General features: G+C 47.8%; 2 protein-coding genes across 2 annotated transcripts in view; one reads left to right on the forward strand and one right to left on the reverse strand.

Moving 5' to 3' along the window:
* Positions 1-16,657, reverse strand: part of syne1b (spectrin repeat containing, nuclear envelope 1b) — a 163,784-nt gene extending 147,127 nt beyond the window's left edge. Inside the window, exon 1 of the mRNA XM_045207582.1 lies at positions 16,590-16,657. Within this exon, the coding sequence (XP_045063517.1) occupies positions 16,590-16,656 (67 nt within the window). The 5' untranslated portion in view covers position 16,657. The remainder of the gene's footprint in view (positions 1-16,589) is intronic.
* Positions 16,658-19,042: 2,385 nt separating this feature from the next.
* Positions 19,043-22,338, forward strand: myct1b (myc target 1b). The gene is made up of 2 exons (XM_041847058.2): positions 19,043-19,184; positions 21,409-22,338. Exons 1-2 carry the CDS (start codon positions 19,130-19,132, stop codon positions 21,987-21,989), a joined length of 636 nt encoding a protein of 211 aa, XP_041702992.1. The 5' UTR covers positions 19,043-19,129; the 3' UTR covers positions 21,990-22,338.
* The last annotated feature ends 216 nt before the right edge of the window (positions 22,339-22,554 follow it).

Consider the following 22,554-nt stretch of genomic DNA (forward strand, 5'->3'; position numbering starts at 1 on the left):
GGTACTCTCAGGCCAGAGCTCACAGGCTCAATGATCTACAGCTTACGGTTTACAGCTTACAGATTGATCTGATCTCATGTATGGAGACAGAGAGAATAATCACCACTCTCTCACATCTATAGAGGAGATGTGAGCCTATCAGTGGAGGCTGGTGGGAGGAGCTATAGGAGGACGGGCTCATTGTAAGGGCTGGAATGTAATAAATGGAACAGAGTCAAACGTGGTTTCCATATGTTTGATACCGTTCCATTTATTACATTCCAGCCATTACAATGAGCCTGTCCTACTATAGCTACTCCCACCAGCCTCATATGGAGCCTATATATCCTGCCTATAGCCTGCAAATGTATTAATGAATGAAAATGAATGAAACACAAGACATGTCTAGTCAGAAAGGGCAACTGAGCTCTATATAGAGCCATTTAACATACAAATGTCACAAATCCTCAGAGCAAACTGCATACGACGTGTTTGTGCTATGCTGATTGTGAGAGGCCAGAATGAAGTCTGGTGGGTGGGTTCTCTCTCTATGCTTTATCACTGTGGTTCCTGTAAGGGAGGGTAGTGATCACACGCGACATCCCCACCACAAACCCTTCACTGGCAGTGTTTCATCACATCCACCTTAGACCACCATCCCCAGACATAAAAGGGGAAACCACAATGGCTCAGTCAGTCATGTCATTCTGAACGCAAGAGCATCTGGGGTGGGCTGGGCCAGTCATGCACACCACTCTACTCTCTGGTCTCTCCTGGCAGTAAAAGACACATCAGTGGTAACCTGAGAGTCACCATCCATCCGAATGAGGCGAGGATCTGTTGGCCTGGGTGGATTCCATGGTGCTCTAGTCTAATGTTATGCAATGGTTCTGCTAAATGTTTGGATTATATGACATGGACAGCACTGTCTATGAATGTTCAATTTCAATACTTAGTCATTAACCATGCGCAAACTTGTTTCGGCCTAAGGCAGGCAGCCTCTCTCAGTGTGTAAATGGTATACAGAGTCCCAATGTCTGAGGCCAAATGTTTCCCAAGGGCAAGTGACAGAGAATTTATGTTGACTCTCAGGAAGCACTAATTAATTACCAAGCCTGCAGTTGGGCAGACTACAGGATAAATCTGGGTATAATTTCACATGGTGCTGTAGCATAGCGTACTAGACTTGCTTCCAGTCGAAGAGCCCAGTGGCCAACCAAAAAACGTCTGTCAGGGAGAGAATTACGTAAATCATCATCAAGATGAGACCATTCAATCCGTCAGTACCCCAACAGCCTGACAGAAGGTGGTAACTTTCTTCACAGGATATCTCCTTTTTGTGACAGGTCGTTGTGTTCCCTGTAAGTTCTGGGTTGTGTTCATAAGGCACCAAACGAAAGAAAACAGACAAACAGAGAAGGAGTACCTGGACGTTTTCTGTTGCATGACCTAATGAACTAGCTACTTCTCCTTTGGTCTCCACAATGCACAACACCAACCTGAAGACTACCATTATGTTGATCTGTTACAGATGTGACCTACCTACCTACAGAATACCTCTTTCTTTCAGCCACAAGCTATGGAAACTCAGTAACCTCACCTACTGGTAGAGCTGGGTACTTTCTGTACAGTCATCGAATGGGGGCCCTTTCCAGCTTTAGAATGCATCCCAAATGGCACCCTATTACCTACGTGGTGCACTACATTTGACCAAGGCCCATAAGGCTCTGACCAAAAGTAGTGCAATATATAGGATATAGACTGCCATTTGGGACACAGACGTGGTTGTGATTGAGGGAAGAAGAATGTCAGCAATGCAGTAGCTTATTAGGAAGTAGCCAATTAGGTGTTTAAAACAAATATTAGGGGGTAAAATATTATGAATGGAAATTTCAGGGAAAGAGGAAGGATAGAGAACTGCCTCTTGTGTCACTTCTGTAAATGTAGCCTACATTAATAGGCTTTTCTTCACTGTTGAGTTTACCTGTCAAGCACTCAAACATGCAGCTGGATGTCAAACATACAGTATAGCCATACACACTAGATTGTCATTGACTAAGCGTAGGAAGCTTTGCCTTGCACTGACATTGAGCCAGGTTAGCACATGCCCACTTCAAGCCTGGACATGCCTAAGCAAAAGGTTTGAGAGTAAGGTTTCAAACACAAACACAAACACACAGGCATACACTGGCACTCAAACATGCACGCTCACACACACACGCACAGAGAAAAGTTTTACAACTATAGATAGCCTTTATTATTCCCATGTTCAGTCAACATCACATCTTTCTCAAAGACTATACTTTATTCACTAAAATGAATTAATAAAAATACCAAACTTTGCACTTTACATCTCACGACCTATACAATTCAGACACTGTTCTGCTATGTATAGTTTAAGAGAGCATCTCCACCTCAAAAATGTCATGATGATTAACTCTTGAACGTTGTGGCAAAATTTTGATTTCCGCCTAAATAGACATGCCCAAAAGTAATTATTTTTCACGAGATGACCATAAACAACTAGTAATGCTGCATAGTTCTAGAAAGGTCTGGAACTCACCTTTCTGGTAAAATTATTTATAAATTGCTGAGGTGTACTCACGTTTGAGGACATAAGCTCAAGTACATAGTACAAATATTATGAACATTTAAAAAATCATATATATTTTTCCTATTCAACAAAAGTGGGAGAATGATAACTGAACTTTAAATATATGAACAATCAAATTATAAATGACTTACTATAAGATTTCACCTTTCTTATAACTGTAAAATAAATATGATAATATTTAGTGACAGAACAAATTTGGCCCCATTTCATTTAACTGACGACAGAGTATTTTCTGCCAAGCCTCCTCTGAGCAACGCAGAGACACCATTTGAATGTCTGCAGACTCGTTACAACTTCAGCTTTATGCACAAAGTGATTTAGTCCCTCTGTGTTTCAATTCTATAAAATTATTTTGTATTTTGTCATGTTGAGAGCTCTAAATATGGCTGAAAATATCACAGCGAGATGAAACCATGACTGCTGGAGGAAGAGGAAACCTCACTCAGAGGAAGAGGAAATCTTTGACTGGATAGGCCAGAAACCTGTGAAACCTGACACTTCAAGTCAGCTCCGCTGACAGTGTGGTAGCGGAAATCAGACAGATGTGGCTTTCTGGCATTATAAGGCACTGGACCCTGCGAAGTTCACAGAGTGCTTGGTACACCAACATGTCCAGAACCGCTCAAAGTCCCCTAAATCGTGCACTTAACCTCTAAGAGAAGATACAGTCCACTAAAATGGCAGGTGTTCTGGACTATTGGCACTCATTGTTTCTCACAATTAAAGGGATACTTCAAGATTTTGGCAATGAGCATGCTAGCAGATACCCATAGACTTCCAGTCATTGCTTTAATGCTAGTTAGCATAGGCTCGCAAAACTACCTCTAACTTCCTTCATACTGGACACAGAGACATATAAATGGTATCCAATAGTTCATCTGACTCTGGGGAAGAAAATTCCGAAGTATCCCTTTAAATCCACACTCACTGTTCAAATTTGACATAGATTAGAAAAAGCTCAAGTTTAACGAACAGGAAAACATCCTCCCAAAGAGCAGAAAGTTAGTTATCGGGCAGCAGTGGCACAACCACACACGTCTCATAACAGAGTAACTATGGTAAAGCACTACACACACACACAATAAATAGACATAGACATGGGCAGAAGTGATACAACCACACACAGATATTTTATAACACAGTAACTATGGTAATGAGCTACACACACACACACACACACACACACACACACACACACACACACACACACACACACACACACACACCCTGCTGAATCTATCAGTGACAAAACAAACACAAGTGAAGGTGCAGGTTACAAGCTCAAATTCGGTCCCAATTTGCTCCCAAACCCCTTTCCCTTGACCCTAACCCCTTTGATGTTTGCAGACCTGTCAGTTCCAACATTACACTGCTTTTCACCCTTCGGATCTGCAAACATGGACAGGTTGGGCCCAAGTAGAAGGGGTAGAGAGAGAATTGGGACTACAGAGACTAGACTCTCAATTCAAGGATGGATTTAGAATTTCTATGGGCAAACGTCCCACAGGTGAAGGTTCAAGTTACAAGCTAAAAATGTAGACTCTCAATTCAGGGATGGCCCCTATCAGGGGATGGTGGTGATGACCTGATGCCCTTGCAACAGGAGGGTAACACCAACAGAGAGACTTCCTGTATTGATCTGACCCCTTTCCAAGGACAGACAGGAATGGTATCAGGTTTTACCCATGTCCAGCACACTGACAGTGGATTTGTTACAGACTTTGGGTTGGGCCACTGACTTCCATTTCAGGGAACATATAAATTAATCATTTTAGGACTGGCTATGATACAGGGAGTACACCAATGGTACCGTATGCACCATCCGACACAATGGGAATGAGTCGAGAGAGTGACACCAATGCCTGGATTCCAGACACAGATCAAGCCTGTTCTTAGACTAAATTGGACTTTAAAGCAAGAATGCTTGTGCCCATTTGGTTGTAAATCCTCATTTATAATTTTTACAGTTGTCACGACTTCCGCCGAGGCTGCCTCCCCTCCTTGTTCGGGCAGGTTTCGGCGTTCGTCGTCACAGGCTTACTAGCTACTGCCGATCCCATTCTCATCACTCCACTTGTCATGTCTGGTCTTGTCAATCACACACACCTGGTGCTCATTTCCCTAAATTCCCCTATTTGTATAAGTGTTCCCTCTGTTCCTCTTGTCTTTGTGAGTGAGTGTTTCATTGTTAGAGCGAGTAGCTCGGTTGAGCTACTCATCCATTTGTTATTGCCATGGTGGAATATTTCCCTTGTGATAGTTTCGTTTTGACGCGGGGTGCGTTTTATTTATGTAAACGGAATAAACTCTGGACTTCTGTGTTTTACCTCCTGTGCCTGACTCCTTCATTCACACCTCGTCACAGAATCACTCACCCGCTGAATGGAGTCAGCAGGAGAAGACCGCATGCCTGGAGTTGTGGCAAGTGTCCAGGAGCATTCCTCAATGCTGGCTAGCTTGGGGGAAGCGATGGATTGGGTTCTTCAGGTAGTACAATGCCTGGAGAGGAGAGGACCCGATCTATCGAGACCAGCTGGTCAACCGGATCCAGCCACCTACACCCCAGCCCCTGGAGGAATCCAGATATCCCGGCCACCGGCGTTTGATGGGACGGCAGCGCGATGTAAGGGATTTCTGCTTCAACTAGAGCTGTATTTCTCCAGCATCAGGCTGGTGCCACTGGAGCGGGAGAAGGTATAAGGCTAGTTTCCTGACTTTGTGGGAGAGCCCTGGAGTGGGCCAACGCGGTGTGGAACGAGGGAGGTGCCGCGTTGGAGGACTACGGGGAGTTTGCTCGCCTCTTTCAGGCCGTTTTCGATCACCCGCCTGAGGGTCGAAAGGCGGGCAAACGACTGGTCCATCTGAGGCAGGGGACGAGGACCGCACAGGACTACGCGCTGGAGTTCCGGACGCTGGCAGTGGGGTCCGGGTGGAACGAGCGGGCCCTGATCGACCATTTCCGGTGCCACCTAAGGGAGGACGTCCGACGGGAGCTAGCCTGCCGTGATGCCATGCTATCGTTCTCCCAACTGGTGGACATGGCCATCTGGCTGGACAATCTGCTAGCAGCCAGAGGACGTCCTGGTAGGGGTCTGCCCGTTCCCACTCCGGACGACTCTGACCCCGAGCAGATGGAGCTGGGGGGAGCTGCCGGTCGAGAGAGCGCAGGAGGACAGCGACAGTGCCACTCTGGTGGCACGAAGGGACAATCCACCTCACGTCGCAGTCAACGTTCCTATGGGTCTGGAGGCGGTAGGCAGGGTACTCACGCATCACCCCAGGTAACAAACAACCAAACTTGTTCAGAGCCCTTTGCGGCGCACTGTACCTTATCTATCTCCTTTCCCGATCACCTGGTAGTTTCCCAGTGTAAGGCGCTAGTTGATTCAGGCACAGCTGGGAACTTTATGGACAGGGCATTTGCACGCCGTCAAGGCATTTCATTGGTTCCCCTATCCATTCCACTCCCCATCAGAGCACTTGATAGTCAACCATTAGGGTCTGGGTTGGTTAAGGAGGTTACTGTACCAGTCACCATGATTACACAGGAGACGCATGTTGAGCAGATCACTTTCTTGATTATTGAGTCTCCTGCTTACCCTGTAGTCTTAGGTATTCCGTGGTTAGCCCTTCACAACCCCAATTTTTCATGGCCGCAGAGGGTTCTTACGGGGTGGTCGCGTGAGTGTCCGGGTAGGTGTCTAGGTGTTACCGTTGGTGCGACCACGGTGGAAAGTCCAGACGGTACTCCCTCCGTGCGCATTCCCCCCAAATACCATGATCTGGCGTTCGCGTTTTCCAAGATGCAAGCGACTAAATTACCACCTCATCGGGAGGGGGATTGCGTGATAATCCTTCGGGTAGACGCTGTACCTCCCAGGAGTCATGTGTATCCCCTGTCGCAGGCTGAAACGGAGGCCATGGAAACATACGTCCCTGAGTGTCACGGTTTCGGCCGAGGCTGCCTCTCTCCCTTGTTCGGGCAGGTTTCGGCGTTCGTCGTCTCCGGAATTCTAGCTGCCACCGCTGTTTGTTTCTTGTTCGTTTGCTTTGGTCTGTTTGTTTTTCACACCTGTTTCTGTTTTGGCGTAATTAGTGTCCTATAAGTTTCTCGTTGTGTTTGTCTAGTGTTGTGTGTAATTGATTTCCGTCAGTTGTGTGTATTTGCTCGGTTGAGCTTCTCTCCATTATACTGGAGTATTTCCGCACCTGTTTGTGCGTGGTTACTATTTTGTCGCACCTGTTTGTGCGCGGTTACTATTTTGTCGCACCTGTTCGTGCGCAGTTTCTTTTCGCCTTCGTGCGTAATTGTTGCCTCCGGGCAAAGTTTCCATTTGCCTTGGTTTGGCCTATAATACAAGCCTTTGGGAATATCGTTCTGAGTCCTGCGTTTGATTCCACTATTACACCTACCGCACGCCTGACAGAATTACACACCCTCAATGGAATCAGCAGGAGCCGAAGCAGCTCAGACGAGACTGGAGGCCCAGGTTCGGGACCAACGAGAGCAGATCCAACAGATGGGGACCGCCCTGCAGGAGGTGATTTCCACCATCCGAGGCTGGGGTACGCCTCCACCACCTCCCTCCCTGCCAGCACCATCGGCCAGCCCGCTCATTCCAGCGCCGGAACCTCGAGGAGTCCGACTATCTCTCCCGAGGGCCTACGACGGGACCGCGGCTGGGTGTCAGGGATTTCTACTCCAGGTGGAGTTATACCTGGCCACCGTGCACCCGGCCCCTTCGGGGCATGAGAGCGTGTCCGCCCTGATCTCCTGCCTGGCCGGTAAAGCGTTGGAGTGGGCCAACGCGGAGTGGAGGAAGATCGACGCCACGACGATTACATACGACGAGTTCTCCCGCCGCTTCAGGGCGGTGTTTGACCATCCCCGGAGGGAGCGGCGGGGAGCGTCTGGTCTTCCTCCGGCAGGGGAGGAGGAGTGCCCAGGAATTCGCTCTTGAATTCCGTACTCTAGCGGCAGATGCAGGGTGGAATGATCGGGCCCTCATCGATTTATACAGATGTAGCCTACGAGAGGACGTCCGTCGGGAGCTTGCTTGTAGGGACACCAGCCTCACTTTCGACCAGCTGGTCGACATGTCCATCAGGCTGGATCACCTGCTGGCTACCCGCGGGACGTCCTGCGGAGGGTCCGTCCATTTCACCCTCCAGCGCCTCCGAGCCGTGTCCTATGGAGCTCGGGGCGCTGGCGCTAGAGAAAGGAGGAGTCGGCAGGCTAGGGGTCCATCCACTGCACCAACTGTGGTCGGGGAGGACACACCGCGGCTAGGTGCTGGGGATGGCCTCCTAGGGGGAGATGACGACAGGTCCCGCACTGGGGGATTCCCTCCAGGTGAGTAGGCGCCCCACTCACCCAGAGCTCACTGTTGCCCATTTTTGTATACCTGTCAGTTTTCCACAGGTAGCACCTCATTCCCAGCATAAGGCGCTGGTAGATTCAGGCGCGGCTGGGAATTTTATTGATAGAAAGTTTTGTTTAGCGTTAGGGATTCCCCTTACTCCTGTTGATGTTCCTTTCCCCGTTCATGCCCTAGATAGTCGTCCGTTGGGTACGGGCTTGATCAGGAGGTCACAGCGCCACTTAGGATGTGTGCGCAGGGGGGATCATCAGGAGATGATTCAGCTGTTCCTGATTGATTCTCCTGCGTATCCGGTGGTGCTGGGCATGCCCTGGTTGAGTACCCATAACCCAGCGATTTCGTGGCAGGAGAGGGCTCTGATGGAGTGGTCTGCTCAGTGTGGGGGGTAGATGTTTGGGCGTTTCCGTAGGGGGCTACCTCGGTGGAGAGTCCAAACCAGGTACCCGCATTGCCCGTTCCACCTGAATATGGGGATTTGGCTATTGCGTTTAGTAAGGCGAGGGCGACGCGGTTGCCACCCCATAGGCAGGGGGATTGTGCGATAGACCTCCAGGCAGGAGCTGCGCTCCCACGGAGCCATGTGTATCCTCTGTCTCAGGAGGAGAAGAAAGCTATGGAGATTTACATAGACGAATCTCTGAGACAAGGATACATACGGCCTTCCACTTCCCCTGCGTCCTCGAGTTTCTTTTTCGTGAAGAAAAAGGATGGTGGTTTGCGTCCGTGCATCGATTACCGTGGTCTCAATCAGATTACGGTGAAGTATAGTTATCCACTCCCGCTGATTGCGACCATGACTGAGTCGTTGCATGGGGCGCGTTTCTTCACGAAATTAGATCTCAGGAGCGCGTACAACTTGGTGCGCATCAGGGAGGGTGATGAATGGAAAACAGCCTTTAGTACCACCTCGGGCCATTACGAGTATCTGGTCATGCCATACGGGTTGATGAACGCTCCGTCAGTTTTCCAATCCTTCGTGGATGAGATCTTCAGGGACATGCAGGGGCAGGGAGTGGTGGTGTACATTGATGACATTCTCGTGTACTCGCCTACCCGTGTCGAGCATGTGGCCCTGGTGCGAAGAGTGTTGCGGAGGCTGGTGGAGCACGACCTGTATGCGAAGGCAGAGAAGTGTCTGTTTTTCCAGGAGTCGGTCTCCTTTTTGGGTTATCAGTTGTCTGCGTCAGGGGTGAAGATGGAGGTAGACCGGGTGTCGGCCGTGCGTAATTGGCAAACACCAACTACTGTGAAGGAGGTGCAGCAGTTTTTGGGGTTTGCAAATTACTACAGGAGGTTTATCCGGGGTTTTGGACAGGTGGCAGCTCCCATCACGTCTCTGTTGAAGGGGGGGTCCGGTGCGTCTGCAGTGGTCGGCCGAGGCGGACAGGGCGTTTGGGAGGCTGAAGGACCTGTTTACCTCGGCCCCGGTGCTGGCGCATCCGGATCCCTCTTTGCCGTTCCAGGTAGAGGTGGACGCGTCGGAGGCCGGTTTAGGAGCCGTGCTTTCACAACGGTCTGGCGCGCCACCTAAACTCCGCCCCTGTGCTTTTTATTCCAAGAAGCTCCAGTCCGGCGGAGCGGAACTATGACGTAGGGGACAGGGAGCTGTTAGCCGTGGTACAGGCTCTAAAGGTGTGGAGGCACTGGCTTGAGGGGGCTCAACACCCTTTCCTCATTTTGACGGACCACCGTAACCTGGAGTACATCCGGGCGGCGAGGAGGCTAAACCCTCGCCAGGCAAGATGGAGTATGTTCTTGACCAGGTTTACTTTTAAGATCACGTACATCCCTGGGTCACAGAATGGCAAGGCAGATGCGCTGTCTCGGCGGTATGACACGGAGGAGAGGTCCGTGGAGCCCACTCCCATACTGCCTGAGTCGTGTCTGGTGGCACCGGTAGTGTGGGAGGTCGATTCTGAACTCGAGCGGGCGTTACGCACCGACCCTAGTCCACCACAGTGCCCGGAGGGTCGGAAGTACGTTCCGCTCGAGGTTCGGGATCGATTGATCTATTGGGCTCACACGTCACCCTCCTCTGGACATCCGGGTATCGGCCGGACAGTGCACTGTCTTAGTGCCAAGTACTGGTGGCCCACGTTGGCAAGGGATGTGAGGGTTTATGTTTCCTCCTGCTCGGTGTGCGCCCAGTGTAAGGCGCCTAGACATCTACCTAGGGGTAAGTTGCTACCCCTGCCCGTTCCACAACGACCATGGTCCCACCTCTCAGTGGACTTTATAACAGACCTTCCCCTCTCCCAAGGGAATACTACCATCCTGGTCGTGGTGGACCGGTTCTCTAAGGCCTGTCGTTTGCTCCCCATGCCGGGTCTTCCTACTGCCCTACAAACTGCCGAGGCACTGTTTACCCATGTGTTCCGGCACTACGGGGTACCCGAGGACATTGTGGCTGATCGGGGTCCCCAATTCACCTCCAGAGTCTGGAGAGCGTTTATGGAGCGGTTGGGGGTCTCGGTAAGCCTCACCTCGGGTTACCACCCGGAGAGTAATGGGCAGGTGGAACGCGTAAACCAGGATGTGGGTAGGTTTCTCAGAACATACTGCCGGGACCGGCCGGAGGAGTGGTCGAGGTACGTTCCCTGGGCCGAGATGGCCCAGAATTCCCTACGCCATTCCTCCACTAACCTAACTCCATTTCAATGTGTGTTAGGTTACCAGCCGGTTCTGGCACCCTGGCAGCAGAGCCAGATCGAGGCTCCTGCGGTGGATGAGTGGGCGCGGCGCTCGGAGGAGACTTGGAACGCTGCACACGTCCACCTGCAGCGGGCCCTCCGACGTCAGAAGGCGAGCGCTGATCTCCACCGCAGTGAGGCACCGGTGTACGCACCTGGTGATCGAGTCTGGCTCTCTACCAGAAACCTGCCCCTCCGCCTGCCCTGTCGGAAACTGGGTCGGCGGTTTGTAGGGCCATTTAAAGTCCTGAGAAGGTTGAACGAGGTATGTTATAGGTTAATGTTACCTGTGGAGTATAAGTGTATTAACCCCTCGTTCCATGTGTCCCTTCTCAGGCCGGTGGTAGCGGGCCCACTCCAAGAAGATGAGATCTTGGAGACTCCTCCGCCCCCGTTGGACATCGAGGGGGCACCGGCGTACTCCGTGAGATCCATCTTGGATTCGAGACGTCGGATGGGGGGTCTCCAGTATCTAGTGGAGTGGGAGGGGTACGGCCCGGAGGAGCGGTGCTGGGTGCCGAGGAGAGACGTTTTGGACCCGTCGCTCCTGACGGAATTCCATCGGGGGCATCCGACGCGCCCTGCGCCGCGTCCTCCTGGTCGTCCCCGAGGCCGGAGTCGGCGCACGTCTGGAGCCGCGCGTCAAGGGGGGGGTACTGTCACGGTTTCGGCCGAGGCTGCCTCTCTCCCTTGTTCGGGCAGGTTTCGGCGTTCGTCGTCTCCGGAATTCTAGCTGCCACCGCTGTTTGTTTCTTGTTCGTTTGCTTTGGTCTGTTTGTTTTTCACACCTGTTTCTGTTTTGGCGTAATTAGTGTCCTATAAGTTTCTCGTTGTGTTTGTCTAGTGTTGTGTGTAATTGATTTCCGTCAGTTGTGTGTATTTGCTCGGTTGAGCTTCTCTCCATTATACTGGAGTATTTCCGCACCTGTTTGTGCGTGGTTACTATTTTGTCGCACCTGTTTGTGCGCGGTTACTATTTTGTCGCACCTGTTCGTGCGCAGTTTCTTTTCGCCTTCGTGCGTAATTGTTGCCTCCGGGCAAAGTTTCCATTTGCCTTGGTTTGGCCTATAATACAAGCCTTTGGGAATATCGTTCTGAGTCCTGCGTTTGATTCCACTATTACACCTACCGCACGCCTGACACTGAGTCCCTGCGCCAGGGGTACATACGTCCCTCCACTTCACCTGCTTCCTCGAGTTTCTTCTTTGTGAAGAAGAAAGATGGCAGTTTACGCCCGTGCATTGATTATCGACCACTGAATAAGGTGACGGTACGATTTAGTTATCCTCTTCCCCTCATTCCTTCAATGATTGAGTCAATGCATGGGGCCCATTTTTTTCACCAAATTAGACCTCAGGAGTGCATACAACCTGGTGCGTATTCGGGAAGGGGATGAGTGGAAAAACAGCATTCAGCACAACCTCAGGGCATTATGAATACCTGGTGATGCCCTACGGTTTGATGAATGCTCCATCCGTTTTCCAGTCCTTTGTGAACAAGGTGTTTCGGGACATGCTTGGTCGCGGTGTGGTGGTCTACATCGATGACATCCTGGTGTATTCCGCTACGTGTGCCGAGCATGTGTCCCTGGTTCGCAAGGTACTGGTCCGACTGCTGGAGAATGATCTTTATGCCAAGGCAGAGGTGTGAGTTTTTCCAGCAGTCAATCTCCTTCCTCGGATACCGCATTACTACCACAGGTGTGGAGATGGAGGGAGATCGCATTTCAGCCGTGCGTAATTGGCCGACTCCAACCACGGTGTAGGAGGTGCAGCGCTTCCTTGGCTTTGCCAACTACTATCGGAGGTTTATTCGGGGCTTTGGCAAGGTCGCAGCTCCCATTACATCCTTGTTGAAGGGTGGGCCGTCCCGGCTCCGCTGGTCTGCTGAGGCTGATTTGACCTTCAGTAGATTGCGGGGTCTGCTCACCTCAGCCCCGGTACTGGCTCACCCCGATTCATCACTACCGTTCGTAGTGGAGGTGGATGCGTCTGAGGTAGGGATAGGCGCTGTCTTATCCCAACGCTCGGGCACACAACCCAAGTTCCGCCCCTGTGCCTTCTTTTCGAAGAAGCTCAGCTCGGCGGAGCAGAACTACGGCGTTGGTGATCGGGAGCTGCTGGCTGTTGTCCGAGCTTTGACGTGTGGAGGCATTGGCTCGAAGGGGCGAAACACCCTTTCCTTGTCTGGACAGACCACCGTAACCTGGAGTACATTCGGGCAGCGAGGAGGCTGAATCCTCACCAGGCCAGGTGTTGACCTCTTCTTCACCCGGTTTAATTTCACACTCTCATACATTCCGGGTACGAAGAACGTGAAGGCAGACGCACTGTCTCGGCTGTATGACACAGAGGAGAGGCCCAGAGACAACACCCCCATAGTCCCGGCCTCATGCATTGTGGCGCCGGTAGTATGGGCGATGGACGCGGATATAGAGCAGGCATTACGCACAGATCCATCTCCACCGCAGTGTCCAGCTGGGCTGCAGTACGTGCCTGCGCTTATCCGTGATCGTCTGATCTACTGGGCACACACAACACCTTCCTCTGGTTATCCAGGTATCGGTCGTACAATGCGCTGCCTGACCGAGAAATACTGGTGGCCTACCTTGGCTAAGGACGTGAGGGTGTATGTTTCCTCCTGCTCAGTGTGCGCCCAGAGTAAGGCACCTAGGCACCTCCCAGCGGGTAAGCTACAACCTTTACCAGTTCCACAACGACCATGGTCTCACCTTAGTATTGATTTTCTTACTGATTTTCCCCTCTCCCAAGCTAACACCACTATCCTGGTCGTTGTGGATCGCTTTTCGAAGTCCTGCCACCTCCTTCCTCTGCCCGGTCTCCCCACGGCCCTACAAACTGCAGAGGCTCTGTTTACTCACGTCTTCCTGCACTACGGGGTACCAGAGGATATAGTGTCCGACCGAGGTCCCCAGTTCATGTCTAGAGTCTGGAAGGTGTTCATGGAACGTCTGGGGGTCTCGGTCAGCCTGACCTCTGGATTTCACCCCGAGAGTAATGGGCAGGTGGAAAGGGTGAATCAAGATGTGGGTAGGTTCCTGCGGACCTACTGTCAGGACCGGACGGGGGAGTGGTCGGTGTTCCTGCCATGGGCAGAATACGCTCAGAACACTCTCCGCCACTCCTCCACTAACCTAACACCCTTCCAATGTGTTTTGGGTTACCAACCGGTCCTGGCACCGTGGCACCAGAGCCAGACTGAGGCTCCTGCGGTGGATGACTGGTTTCGGCGCGGAGGAGACTTGGAACGCTGCCCACGTTCGCCTCCAGCGCGCTGTGCGTCGTCAGAAGGCGAACTGCCCTGCCGGAAGCTGAGCCCGTGGTTTGTGGGGCCGTTTAAAGTCCTGAGGAGGATAAACGAGGTTACATACAGGTTGTTACTCCCCCCCTGATTACCGTATTAACCCCTCGTTTCATGTGTCTCTCCTCAGGCCGGTGGTAGCTGGTCCGCTCCAGGAGTCTGAGGTGCGGGAGGTTCCTCCACCTCCTCTGGACATCGAGGGGGCCCCGGCGTACTCGGTCCGTTCCATACTGGATTCGAGGCGTCGGGTGGGGGGCCTTCAGTATCTCGTGGAGTGGGAGGGGTACGGTCCGGAGGAACGGTTCTGGGTCCCAAGGAGGGACATCCTCGATCCCTCCCTGTTGAGGGATTTCCACCGTCGCCATCCGACTCGCATTGCTCTGCGTCCTCCTGGACGGGGTCGGCGCACTGCTGGAGCCGCTGGCTGCCTCCCCTCCTTGTTCGGGCAGGTTTCGGCGTTCGTCGTCACCGGCTTACTAGCTACTGTCGATCCCATTCTCATCACTCAACTTGTCATGTCTGGTCTTGTCAATCACACACACCTGGTGCTCATTTCCCTAATTAGTATGTGTATAAGTGTTCCCCTTGTCTTTGTGAGTGATTGTTTCATTGTGAGAGTGAGTAGCTCATACTCTTCCATTTGTTAGTGCGTTTTATTTATGTAAATGGAATAAACTCTGGACTTCGGTGTTTTACCTCCTGCGCCTGACTCCTTCATTCACACCTCGTCACAACAGTACTAGACTCTGCGGTAAAGAAATAGGTCATCCCATTTCTGTGTTTGTGGAATCACACTTTCAGTCCTTTTCTAAAACTGAATTGGGTCGTTCCACCAAATGAGTACCTTTTGCGTCCCTTTGATATTTTAAGTAGAAATTGTGCACCAATATTGCATTTTAAAAGCCTGTTCTATTGAATGAAGTGCCCTTTAATATAGACCACATCTTTTTAATATTAATAAAGACTTGCTAAAGTGCCAAAATTCAGTATTTGTGCACCCTCTGTAACTTCTAGGAAGATTTTAACCCACTTAACCCTAACATTTCTCCAAGTTTTTAACATCATGTTTAATCCATGTTTTAATAATGGAAATGTAAAAAAGTATTATAATAATAATAATTGAACCTCTTGAGATGGGAAAACATGTTTTTTATTAAGTTGAACAGCTGCTATTTATGTCAGAATTATAAAAAATATATACATATATATATATATATATATATATATATATATATATGAAGTTACAATACCCAAAAGGTACTAATTTGGTGGAATAACCCAATTAGGCCTACTCTTGAGTCATGTCATACCTGACCTAAAATAACTAGCACCCAAGCATATGCCAACCACAAAGTAACAACAAAGCAAAGTCCTGAAAACTGTGTTTAATGCTGATCATTAAGTTCAGATAGTAAAGACAAATAGATAGCTATGACGCTTCATTGCAGCGAGCATTGGACTCCATGGCAACCAAAGTGTGAAATGCCTGAGGACCTTATCTCTGACACTTCTCCAAATAGCATTGCTCTACTTCTAGAAAATAAGACAGTGACTAAGAAGAACATATTTTTATACATACTGAGGAAGTGTCATTAACATTTTGTTTGGTTTAGAGCAAACAGGAAATTGTGTTTTATATCAATGGCACCAACCAGAGCTGTGTAGTATATGGCTCTGGCACAAACAGACACATTTACTGTATGATAATTAATTCTTATTACACTATATTAAAATCAAAATGTTTACCCTTGATACACATTTATCTAGGGACAGCTTACAACAATGCAGCTCTTTGTAGCTCGGTGACCACTCCTATTACAGGAATTCTCTAAATTAATCTCATCAGTTACCTTAATTAAATTAGCAATTGCTTTAGTTAAAGAAAGACTTCAACAACAAGACAACAAAAGAGGTGCCTTATTCCCTGTTATAGGATGAATGGGTAGGCAATCCTAAGAAGAGGGAGTAATTCTCTCCATACCCTATCCCTCAGGCAGCACTGCAGTGGCAGTGCACACAAGGCTATTACAAACAAGACCTTGTATTCAGAATCATGCATATCTTCTCTCTGAAAGTATTTCACCTAAACGTAATATCTCAACATGCACAAGTGAGGCATCTGAAATACTAACAGTACTTCCCACATACTGCGTGTCGCTACGCACAACTTCTGATCAATGGAAAACGTTGATTTCCGCACAAGTCAGCGCAGCATACCTTCCATAGGGTTTGTACATATCATCATCATGGTGACAGAATGCCAAGTATACCTTAAGCCCTCACACATTGTGTGAGTTGTGTCAGAATAGAGTAGAAAATAACAGAATAGAAAAACTTGGTCTGTATATGTGTGTCTGGGAAAGTCTGCATTGTGCATTCTATCATGCAGGGGTACCTGGCAAACTCCAGACATGCAGGCACATGGCCAAGGTATTGAATCAGCATAATAGCACAGCAGCACAGAATGGATATTAACAGAAAGGTTTGTCTAAAATGGCATCCTATATCCTATATAGTAGGCTATATAGGTCAGGGAAAAGGGTGCCATTTTGTACGCATCCAAAGTACCAGTACCTCCATAGCACCCAAATGAATGAGACCTACCTTGCAGTTTTTGCATCAGGTTGGCAATGTTCTTGGAGGTTCTTCCGGACTGCCATGGTGAGGCCATATCGTTTTTCTGCTACTGTTTGGACCACAGCAGGTGATACACTGATGCAGACGAGACGACAGGAGATCATCCCATGTTACTTTTCTGAGGAAGGCATCCCCTCACGCCCCTCCTCTCCCCTCCTTTCTCTGACTCTCTCTCTGTTTCCCTCTCCCTCTGTCTCTCTGTCTGTCTCTCTCTATCTATGTCTCCTCCTCTCTCACGTTCTATCTCTGTCTCTCTCTCTCTCTCAAGCCGATTTTAGAGGCTTGATTTGGGCTACTGCAGCAGAGGGTCCAATCGAATCTCAGATTTCAGATAGGGGGATCAGCAGTTTTGCTACCCAATGGCAGCCGTCCTTCCATTCATTGTCTAGAGAGGAGAGAGATGATAAGTGTGCCAGTCAAGTGTGTTTCCTTGAAAGTGACAGCTATCACTGTCACACATGTATTAATATATGAATATGAACTAAATAAAAGCATTATTCATAGCTCATAAGGCATTATAAATGTGCTTATAATGCATTATGAAGAGGGAAGGTAGGCTATTCATAGGAAGTGTTATCAAAACCCCTAGTATCTATAAATGAAATAGGAATGTGAAATCATGAGTCAACAGAAAATTCTCTATGAAAGTGACATTAAGTTTACAGTACGCCTACAGTGCATGCATCATCTGGATAAACAAAAAATGAAGGAGCTGTCAAAAAAATGTAATTTTGAGTCACACTGCAAACAACAAGTCATTGCATATTAATTCGCTATAATGTAGGCTCCATTAGGAGTTCTTGTCTCGAGCTATTGCATCAATTGGCTAGGCGAGAAATGTGCCTCCCCACATGAGGTGAAATAACTAGAAGAAAAGGCAGTAGTAGTACTAGTAACACATTAGTAAAACAAATTGACACAAATTGATTAATCTAGTAAAAGAAATGTAACTAAGAAAAGTTGCACTAAATAGAGCGCTCAAACGTTTCTTACCACAACTGTCAATCCTGCAGCAAGCGCATGAAGCATCGACTTCAGGGAGGAAGTGTATGTGTGTGTTACTATGTTGCCAATGGTAACACTCAAACTCTGTAGCAGTCGCCGTATTTTTAGGTATAATTTTTTATGTGAAACATTGTAGCAATATTAAATAATATTTCAGTTCCTTGTAGTTTCTTGCTATAAAAAAATGAGAATATGGTCCTCGCGCTAAAGTTATCACGTAGTTATTCGCGCCATGTCAAATTGAAACGTTCCTTTCCTTACACTTTAGTTTTTTATGTGCATCTGTCTATCATTTGACTTCACTGCCATCTTCTGGTTTCTTGAAGTAATGTAGGCTATCTACATTTTTACATTTACATTTTAGTCATTTAGCAGACGCTCTTATCCAGAGCGACTTACAGTTAGTGAATACATCTTTTTTTTATACTGGCCCCCCGTGGGAATCAAACCCACAACCCTGGCGTTGCAAACGCCATCCTCTATCAACTGAGCTACATCCCTGCCGGCCATTCCCTCCCCTACCCTGGACGACGCTGAGCCAATTGTGCGCCGCCCATGAGTCTCCCGGTCGCGGCCGGCTGCGACAGAGCCTGGATTCGAACCAGGATCTCTAGTGGCACAGTTAACACTGCGATGCAGTGCCTTAGACCACTGCGCCACTCAGGAGTTTGTCTGCCTTTCTGTATGGGCCTACAGTACACACTACACAGTGCTGCTTAGTAGTCCTAGTAATTAGCTACTACAATATATTTTTATTCAGAAAATTGTGGGAAACTGTCTATTTATCTAGGCAACCACTTTATACCAGCAATTCAGTGACAGCGGCCATAGATTATTGTAGCCTACATGGGAACCACTGCAGTTAAGGAAGGCTTAGAGTTTAGGGGGGATGGTAGGGAGTAGCACAACAATTGAAGGAAATCCCAGCAGAGGCTGTATACTAGATAGTGTTCACTGCAGACTTTCTATTGGACAGTGACATTTTGTTGGGTTTTCTTATCATACATAACCCTGGTGAAACAGTTGCAAGACACTTGGAAACAATTAGATTATTGTGGGCCACAGAGGGTTGTGTTTATATTGATGTACACTATATCCTTACTGCCCCTATACCTTACACAATATACCCTTGTAACACTCTATATAACATGAAAAAGGCTCCTGATCTAAAAGTCACAAAGTTGCCATTCAAATACAAGTAAATCACAATATTTAATAATGGAGCCAAAAGGCCATTGTTCAAGAGGAACATTGATTGTCAGAGGAAGCAGCCTTGTTTCCCAGAGTTCTGCCCAACGCAGATAAGCAAAGCACAAGCTAATTTTAAAAAGTAGAGAGAGAGGCAGGAAGCATGACAGCAACGTTTCCACTATTGCAAACAAACTAAACAGGAAGAAATGGACCAAGCAGGCAGCCTGTCTTGGAAAGAGTTCAGTTCAATGTGCCGCAGAGTTCTCACTCTATCAGCTTGGATGTGAACTACTTTTCTTTTCGGTATTATAATGGCGTTCAATGGGACAAATCCATTTCTGGATATACTAAAATCATTTAACATAGGTAAGAATTTTAAGCCTGCCTTATTAATATATATATATATATATTTTTGTATATATATATATGTGGATTCTATCTGAAAATGATTGCATTAGTCTTAAATAATAATAATAATAACAATAACAATAACAATAATAAATAATAATATATGCCATTAAGCAGACGCTTTTATCCAAAGCGACTTACAGTCATGCGTGCATACATTTTACATATGGGTGGTCGCGGGAATCAAACAAACTACCCTGGCGTTACAAGCGACATGCTCTACCAACTGAGCTACAAAGGACCACTCAACTTCTGTGCAGGATGCATTTTACAGTACATGTGTTATTAAAGTTATTGTCTGAATTATACCTACAGTGCATTAAGTGATATGAGACCATCTTTGAGTATTCGATTTACTACTGTCGGTTTTTCATTTGTGAAAATGTAAATTGTGGACCATAGAATCAAGAATTTGCCATTTGAATATGAAAACTCAATTATCCAACAAGTGAGTTCCTTGCCACTCCATTTTGATCAACCCCAACAGGCAAAACTGGTTGCAATGATGTCATTACAACCAAATACAGTGAGGGAAAAAAGTATTTGATCCCCTGCTGATTTTGTACGTTTGCCCACTGACAAAGAAATGATCAGTCTATAATTTTAATGGTAGGTTTATCAGTGAGAGACAGAAGAGACAGAATAACAACAACAAAATCCAGAAAAACGCATGTCACAAATGTTATAAATTGATTTGCATTTTAATGAGGGAAATAAGTATTTGACCCCCTCTAAATCAGAAAGATTTCTGGCTCCCAGGTGACTTTTATACAGGTAACGAGCTGAAGGGGCATGCTCCTAATCTCAGCTTGTTACCTGTATAAAAGGCACCTGTCCACAGAAGCAATCAATCAATCAGATTCCAAACTCTCCACCATGGCCAAGACCAAAGAGCTCTCCAAGGATGTCAGGGACAAGAAACACAAAAGAACTGTCAATCTCCCTCGGCCTGGGGCTCCATGCAAGATCTTACCACGTGGAGTTGCAATGATCATGAGAACGGTGAGGAATCAGCCCAGAACTACACGGGAGGATCTTGTCAATGATCTCAAGGCAGCTGGGACCATAGTCACCAAGAAAACAATTGGTAACACACTACGCTGTGAAGGACTGAAAGCACAGATACAGGGCCGTCTGAAGTTTGCCAATGAACATCTGAATGATTCAGAAGGAGAACTGGGTGAAAGTGTTGTGGTCAGATGAGACCAAAATCGAGCTCTTTGGCATCAACTCAACTCGCCGTGTTTGGAGGAGGAGGAATGCTGCCTATGACCCCAAGAACACCATCCCCACCGTCAAACATGGAGGTGGAAACAATATGCTTTGGGAGTGTTTTTCTGCTAAGGGGACAGGACAACTTTACCGCATCAAAGGGACGATGGACGGTGCCATGTACCGTCAAATCTTGGGTGAGAACCTCCTTCCCTCAGCCAGGGCATTGAAAATGGGTCGTGGATGGGTATTCCAGCATGACAATGACCCAAAACACACGGCCAAGGCAACAAAGGAGTGGCTCAAGAAGAATAAAAAGATAAAAGCGTCTGCTAAATGGCAAAAAAAAAAAAAGGTCCTGGATTGGCCTAGCCAGTCTCCAGACCTTAATCCCATAGAAAATCTGTGGAGGGAGCTGAAGGTTCGAGTTGCCAAACGTCAGCATCGAAACCTTAATGACTTGGAAAAGATCTGCAAAGAGGAGTGGAACAAAATCCCTCCTGAGATGTGTGCAAACCTGGTAGCCAACTACAAGAAACGTCTGACCTCTGTGATTGCCAACAAGGGTTTTGCCACCAAGTACTAAGTCATGTTTTGCAGTGGGGTCAAATACATATTTCCCTCATTAAAATGCAAATCAATTTATAACATTTTTGACATGCGTTTTTCTTGATTTTTTTTGTTGTTATTCTGTCTCTCACTGTTCAAATAAACCTACCATTAAAATTATAGACTGATCATGTCTTTGTCAGTGGGCAAACGTACAAAATCAGCAGGGGATCAAATACTTTTTCTCTCTCACTGTGAATCAACTTGATTGCTCCCTGCTTGTAATTACCAATTTTTTTTAAACCAGCTTTCCCGACTAGGACAGCATTGAACATTCAGTAACAGTTCACCTCAAATATGTTAACTTTAAATTTGGGAAAATCTTAAAAAGTTGTCTGATATCTTCCTCCTTTTCCTCCAGGGAACCTAGTCCTAGCCTTCTGTTTGTCCATGCTGTTGGGCCTCCTGTTTGGAGCGTTGATCTACATCCTCCTAACATGGCTGTCGAGACGCAGAGCCTCCACCCGGATTACCAGGCGCCCCAAACAGCAGCACCGCTCAGCCACCTCCCAGCACTTATACAACCCAATGGCCAACCGCCTAGGCCTCTACCGGAGCACCGTGTTCGACTGGCGCAGTGACAACAGCCTTGGAGGAGGAGGCATTCTAAGCCTATATAGACAGCCATCGGTGGAGCCGGTTGGGCCACTGGGGAAGAAGACCAGCTCAGGAGCATCCACCTTCCGACCAGTGCCCAAGGGCAGCAGGATGGGTCAAGGTGACGGGGCTGAGGGTGACACTAACAACCAGGATACCTTGCCCCTTCATGACACTACTGCCACCAATTCATCAGCAGCAGATACTGCCTCCCTCATGCCAGCTCAACCCCAACGGAACTCTTTCTGGTTGGGCAACAGCAGTCTTAAAGGGTTCCTGCCCACACAGACTCCTCCTCCCACATATGACAGTGTCATCAACGCCTTTCAAGAGACATGCACCTGATAATGTCACCATATGCTGCCTGGGATACATAGGTTGACTGGTTATTACAGTGTAGGCTTTACTGCAGGGGGCCTTTGGAAGAGATAGGTGCCCTCTGTTATAGAGAACTGTTCAGTTTTGAGTAAGGTGACCTTTGGTCCTTTGGTCCACCCTGCCTTCTATTCAGTCTGCTATCTAAGAAAACTAAATAAATAGATTGTGCTCTGACTGACCATAGGCTATGTTTATGTTGAAAAACTGTGTGTATCCCAATGGAATCTATGTGCAAAAAGATGAAGGGTCGGGAGGATTGTCTATTATGGCCCACGTTTCTGTGATATGTTGATAAAGTTGTTAATAAAGTTTAATTGTTATCGAATCAAATCAAATCAAATTTTATTGGCCACATGCGCCGAATACAACAGGTGCAGACATTACAGTGAAATGCTTACTTACAGCCCTTAACCAACAGTGCATTTATTTGTAATAAAAAAGTAAAATAAAACAACAAAAAGTGTTGAGAAAAAATGCAAATAGTCCGGGTAGCCATGATTAGCTGTTCAGGAGTCTTATGGCTTGGGGATAG

Source organism: Coregonus clupeaformis, chromosome 25, assembly GCF_020615455.1.
Source record: "Coregonus clupeaformis isolate EN_2021a chromosome 25, ASM2061545v1, whole genome shotgun sequence".
Lineage (NCBI taxonomy): Eukaryota > Metazoa > Chordata > Actinopteri > Salmoniformes > Salmonidae > Coregonus > Coregonus clupeaformis.